General features: G+C 48.4%; 2 protein-coding genes across 2 annotated transcripts in view; both read left to right on the top strand.

Moving 5' to 3' along the window:
- Positions 1-2,241, top strand: part of TMOD4 (tropomodulin 4) — an 11,642-nt gene extending 9,401 nt beyond the window's left edge. Inside the window, exon 10 of the mRNA XM_019625261.1 lies at positions 2,168-2,241. Within this exon, the coding sequence (XP_019480806.1) occupies positions 2,168-2,241 (74 nt within the window). The remainder of the gene's footprint in view (positions 1-2,167) is intronic.
- The window catches only part of LYSMD1 (LysM domain containing 1), a 13,111-nt gene continuing 8,836 nt past the window's right edge, over positions 2,071-6,345 (top strand). Inside the window, exon 1 of the mRNA XM_019625361.1 lies at positions 2,071-3,236. Coding sequence (XP_019480906.1) covers positions 3,057-3,236 — 180 coding nt within the window. The 5' untranslated portion in view covers positions 2,071-3,056. The remainder of the gene's footprint in view (positions 3,237-6,345) is intronic.

The following is a 6,345-nucleotide window of genomic DNA, read 5'->3' as shown; positions in this document are numbered from 1 at the left end:
GTCCCAAGCCAGCTCTTAACCAACGCGCCCCTTGGCCGGCCCTCCTTTCCATTTTATATCTTAGAGTCTGGCATAGTCTCCAGCACACAGAAGCTTAATAGATGTTTTCTGAGTGAATGAAAGTACGGCTGAGATTTCCACACGTGTAGATCCGGGGTATGGGAAAGCAAACATTTCAAGTGGAGGGCACGGTCTGACCCAGGAAGTGGATATAAAAGTCCTGAACAACAAAGATGCAGGAGCTCTGCAGAGAAGGGAACGGTGCTCCTCGTGAATCCACATTTATTTATTGAGGTTTCCCTACAGCCCTGTACCTTTCAGAGTACAGAAAAATTCTTTAGTCTAGTGAAGAATTCTAGGCTCTGGCTTCCTTCTGCCTCTTACCAACTGAGTGGCTGCATAAGTAACTACCCCTGTATGGGGCCTCAGTTTCCTCACCATTTGTAAAATAAGGAAGATGTATTAAATAATGATAATTACCTAAGTTATTACCTACCTATCATTTAAGGAGCACTTAGTGTGTGCCAAGTTCTATATGGTATCTCATATTATCTTTGTAAGACTTTATGAGGTAGGCGTAACTATTCCTATTTAAAGATAAGGAAACTGAGGCTTTGAGAGATAATTTGCCATAGACCTCACAACTAATCTAATCAGCAGACCTATGATTCAGACCAGGCCATCTCATTCTCAAACCCTCACTTTGTTCTCCTCTGTTAAACTAACTAGGTTCTAATGGCCTTCCTAGCTCTTAAAGACTGGCTCGGTGGTCTAGGACTTCTCTGGGCTTTGGCCTTGGTTCCTTCTTTTTTAAGAGTGGAACGATGTCCCCTCCTATATGGTACTTCTAAGAAATAACAAAAGCAACAGAAAATTCACAGATTACTTCATAGCATCTTGGAGCTCGAAGGGACCTAGGATATTATCTAGGCAAAACTACAAGCCAATTTTAACTTCTTTGATTGTTCAGATTCATCTGGTTTTATTTTTAAACACCTTATAGCATAAGATTTTATTAGTCAAATTTATTATAATGGCCTTGCCCCAGGATGGAAACAGCTTTGATACTTGATAGGTATAAGAAATAGGATTTCCCAAACTGATGCAAATATGGGACGAATTTTTAGAAAAACTGGCTGCTTGGACTCTGATAATGAAATACTGATATATTATATCTGTGGTTTCTATATTTTATTATCTAGTTTGTTTACTCATAAAGCATTAATGAGCCTCTGCTGTGTGCTGAGTGTGTGCCTTAGGGATACAGAGACAGCAAGTCGCCATCCTGTCCTTTAAAGGACTCACAGAGTTTGGGCAAGACCAATATGCAAATAGGTGAATAACAATATAATAGGGTATTATTAAGATAATATTTACAGTATGCATTGGGAGCCCTGAAGAGGGTAACACAAAGGGAGTGATAGTTGATAAGTAGAAGTTTTCCAGGCAGAGAACTGGATGGTGACGAAGCATTTCAGGCAGATAAAGTCACAAAAGTGTGAAAGATCAAGAAATATTCGAAGAAAAATGAGAAGTTCAGGACGGCAAAATGTACAGGCGGCAGAAGAAGAGAGATGAGGCTAGACATCCGATGGGGCTAGATTGAGGATGTCCCGGAATGCTAATTTTGATTTTATCTGAGCCAATGGGAAGCCGTAGGAGGTTTATAAGCAGGGTAATAGGTTGATCAGTTCATTTTTTTAAAGATAGATAGCAGCAGGGTAGAGGGTGAGTAGGAATGGAGAAAGACCAATTAAAAACCTGGCAATACCCAGACGAGAAATATTAAGAGTCGTTCTAAATAAAAAATAATTTAATAAAAATTAAAAAAAAGACTTGTTCTAAGGTGATGGCAGTAGAGTCAAGATGAAACCACATATGAGTGAGATTTTTGCAGCACTTTTGTTGACCACTGGGTTTGGGTGGAGACAGAAAAGTATGAGTTAAGGGTGACACTTATATTTCAACCTTGGGAGGCGGGTAGATAGATGGTGATACCCATCAGCATGTTCAGTAATGAATAAATANCCCCCCCAGTGTTGCCAAAGCAACAAAACAAGTTTTTCACGGCCTTCAGACGGCAGCGAAAGCTGCTCCAGACGCTCTTCTCTCGCGCTTACTTTGAGCACATTGAGTTGACTCCAATCGTCCCCTTCTCTCTTGAAAGACATCACGTCTGTGAGTCCCAGAAATAATGAATTCTACCGCACCGCCTTCGCCACTCCTTTCAGGCCACCGTAGCAAGGTGGGGCGTCGCCTTTCCTTCTGGTCTCTTTCCGGTTCGCTTCACTTCCGGGGACGCACTTCCACGCATGCTCTGCGCGACCCCGAAAGCCCGCCTCCAGCCCGCGGAGGGGGACTGCATTTCCTATGGTCCCCTGCGGCCCGCAGGCGCGGTGCTTTTTGGGAAATGAAGTCTTCTTTCGAAGAGCTGGATCCAGGCCCTTGTATCTTGTCATATTCGAGGTGTCTGGAGGAATAAGACCCTAGATGTGGAGCCCGAATTTGAGGATGTGAATCACTTGATGCGGAGTGAGCCTTTGAGGACCTCTGAGTGGAAAGTGGACTTGAAACTCTCGCAATCATCACGCGCTTCGTCGGCGGTGACAGCCCACCTGGGTGGGCCTAATTTGTGCACAACGCTAGCGGACCAACCCCTGGACGGGGCGGAGCCGGGATTTAAGGCAGGGCGGGGAGGGGGGCGGCGGGAGGCAGGGCTGCCCGACCTGGGGGCAAGTTGAGCCGAGTGTGAGAAAGGTGCCTAGAGTTCAAAGGTCAGAGGTCAATGCCGCGAGTTGCAGAGGGTCGAAAGTCGGAGGGGTACTAAGGAGAGACTCAGGTAGGGACTGAATACTTAGGGTACAGATTTATGAGAAAGGAGCTTGGAGGGAGGAGAAGTGAAGGGGGAGGGGGGCGCATAGTGCTGGGGGAGACGGGAGAGAAGACAGAGGGGAAAGGAATCCCCTGGTTATTGTTGCGAGATCCCGGCCAGTCACTGTCGGTCGCTTAGCCTGGCCTCCGGCAGTTGCAACCCCAGCTGCCCTCAGGGTGTAGAGATGGCTTCGCCCTCGAGACAGGCCCCCCTCGGGGGGTCAGGACTGCTTCAAGGGAGCCGAGCTCGTTCTTATGGAAGCCTGGTGCAGTCTGCCTGCTCCCCAGTAAGGGAAAGACGCCTGGAGCATCAATTGGCGCCTGGAGACACCCTGGCTGGACTAGCACTCAAATACGGGGTGACGGTGAGTCTTCCAGGATTGGGAGGTGGACAACTAGTTAGAAGAGATTTATTCCTCAGGAGAATGTAATGGCGCTTCTAGGCAATTTCCCCTGAAATTTCCCTAATGTGTTGTGTTTTTTGATCCACCTTATCTTTTTTGTTTTCCCATCTCAGGGTTGCACTGTCTGTTGGGGACACAACGTGTCCCACTATTCCAGTGGAAAGAGGCAGCTACCATTTTTTATACCAGCCACGATGCTGGGGGCTTTACATACATTAGCGCATTTGATCCTCACATCCTTGTAAGCATACAGTTGTCCCCTTTTCACCGATGAAGAAGCTGAAACTTAGNGGGGGGGGGAAGAGGTACAGAAGCTGGTGGATCCTCCTGCAAGCTGACTTAGTGACTAGAGCCTGGGGAGCTGCCAAAGCAATAGTCACACGAGAAGTTCAAATCCCCTAAGTGATCAGAGTAGATAGGAAAGTCCCCCCTGCCTCAAATACATACCTGTAGAGAAATGAGAATGAAGCCAGACATACCTGTGTGGAGGCGCAGTATTTTTATTTGTCGTGTCATTTCTTATTTGGGTTTATTAATGGGGGGTGGGCATATGTGGTAGCCTAAGACGTTACCTCTTTACAAGTCTGGCAAAGGGACTGGAAGGGAAAAGAAGAGCACCTTTGCAGAACGCAAGAGACAGAACGAAGACTTGTATTTACTCTTCCTCCTTCACAGGTCGCCAGCAAAAGAAGAGATAACACTACCTTTCCCCTTACCAGCTAGAGCTGGGAACCCCAAACTCATCCATCCCCCTTTCCTGTAAATAAAGGCCCTTCTCTCAGCTCAGACTGCCTCCTTCCTTGGGCTTTGGGGTGGAAATCTTGGCCCTAACCCCCAAGGGTTACTGCCAGCTCATCAGGGGATTATTTATACTCTGGGGATCAGCAGGCAGGGAGGTTCAAGTTACGAGGACAAGGTGGGGGGCCTCCCTCCCTTGGTGTTCCCCATAACCCTGCCAATGCCTTTCATCTACTTTCACAGGATTCCTAGCCTCAGCCCTGTTTCCAGATGTGGCCAGGCCCCCCCTCCCCCGCCCCCCTCCCACTTTCTATACACAACCCTCATGTGATCTGAAGGAGGAAAGGACTTTGAGTGGAGGTAGGGAGGAGGGCAGACAACATGAAGGGCAAAGACCTCCTTCTAACAGACTTATTAATAGGGCACCGGGCTGATGCAGCTGACGCCTGGCATGGCTTTGGTAGGAGGTGGGGGAGGGGGTAGAGGTATGGGGAGCTGTGTACACGGCAGGGAAGGACTGGCCAGGCTGAGAACGAGCACATCTGAAATCCTGAAGTGGGACAAGGAACCAAACTCAAGGCAAGTTAGGCTCCCAGCGCCCATTGTGTTTATTTGTGAACTAAATGGGGAAAGTGGGTGTCAGTCCAAGGGGGGATCAGGAGGTTCCTCCTCATCAGAGTCAAACTCAACATTCTCATCTTTGACCCATCGACCGCGTCCATCTGGGATCCATCCAGAGCTGGAAACATCAGAGAAAACAGAACTGGTCAAGAAAGGAGGTTGAGGGCCGGCCGAGTGGCTCAGTTGGTTAAGAGCTTGCTCAGGAGCACAAGCTCTGAGCAACAGGGTCACCAGTTTGATTCCCACATGGGCCAGTGAGCTGTGCCCGAGCTGAGCTGCTGCTGAGCTGCCAACAGGTGGCAGGATGGCTCAGCTGGTGAGAGCACGTGCTCCTAACAAGACTGCCTGTTCGAGATGGTGGGCTGTGCCCGCCTGCAACTAAAGACTGAACTTGGCACCTTGAGCTGAGCTGCCACCCAGGTGGCTCAGGGGATAGAAAAAAAAAAAAAGGAGGTTTATGGAGAAGGCAGTGGGACAAGAAAAAACAATTGAGAAGGTTTGGAAAAGGAGGGTCAGAGAGAAAAGGGGAAATCTGAGCAAAGTGACTGTGCATACCTCCGAAGGGTGAGGTAATGGTCCAGGGCTCGCCTTCTCGTGGGGCTCACAGGTGCAGGGGTTGAGACGGTGGCTGACTCCTCAGCCTGAGGACCAGCCCCAGGCTCAGGGTCCTTACTGATCTGCCTACTTGGGAGTTCCACCTCTGGGGGTGGCACAGGGGGGCGGGAGACAGAGGGTCGAGGGGCTTCTGGTCTGGGCAGAGAAGAATCAAAGTCTGTAAGAGCAGTAAAGGAAAGGTCCCTGTCTCCTGCGACTCCCAGCCCTTAAAGCAGTTTCCTACACGGTATTCCTCAAGATCTTAATAAGTGTGCTGCCCGAAAAGGCTTTTGGAATCAAATGAATTTAGAAAAGGCTAAAGGGAAGGTTAAACATTTTTTTAAGTTCTTTATCTTAAGACTTTGTGGAGACCTTAAAATATACTAATGTTACTATTCTTCAAGCACCACTTCCCCAACATTTTTCTTTAATTACAAAGTTCTCTTTTTCCTGAAATGCCAGTTAACATCTCCAGAATCCTAGAATTCCTCAGGACACAATCTAGAAAACAATCACTTTAGAGCCATCTATCTATCTCCCTTTGTCCCTCCGTACCTCTGGCTTTCGCACCCCACAGACCTGCACTTCCGTCGGCAGCAACTGTTATACTGAGGAGCTCTGTGCAAAGCACTCTGGGTGATAAGTCGCGTCTGGGTTAACAGAGGAGCCTGGCATGGAGATGGAAGACAGAGTCAGATTCTTCCTAGACGCCACAGCCCTTCGAGCCTAAGGTCCTGCCTGGAGCACACACTCGTCTCTCTGATTACCTCTGCTTTCCTCTCTTCCCTCTCCGATTCATTCTGCTGTCTTGGATGCTGCTCCATTCCCTTTCCAGGCTGCTTCTTGCCATAGAAAAGTTGCAGGCCTGAGGAGAAAGGGAAGAGAAACAAAAGCAGAGCACCAGAGTGGTCTGAGAAAGTTTTAAGGGTTTATTCTCTAACCTATGTCTTCTCCCAAACTTACTGGACAGATGTTTCTTGCCTGCACGATGGGCAGTCAGCATGGCCAGGGTGTCCAGTACAGGTCGGTGGGGACAGATGGCACAAGCAAAGCTGGACAAGAGGAGAAGATAAACTGTCCCTGGGCAGTGGGGTCTCTGCTGTACGTCCCACCCTGT

The sequence above is a fragment of the Hipposideros armiger genome, unplaced genomic scaffold (genome assembly GCF_001890085.2).
Source record: "Hipposideros armiger isolate ML-2016 unplaced genomic scaffold, ASM189008v1 scaffold_621, whole genome shotgun sequence".
NCBI classification, from domain to species: domain Eukaryota; kingdom Metazoa; phylum Chordata; class Mammalia; order Chiroptera; family Hipposideridae; genus Hipposideros; species Hipposideros armiger.
This window is presented reverse-complemented; position numbering and strand designations above follow the sequence as displayed.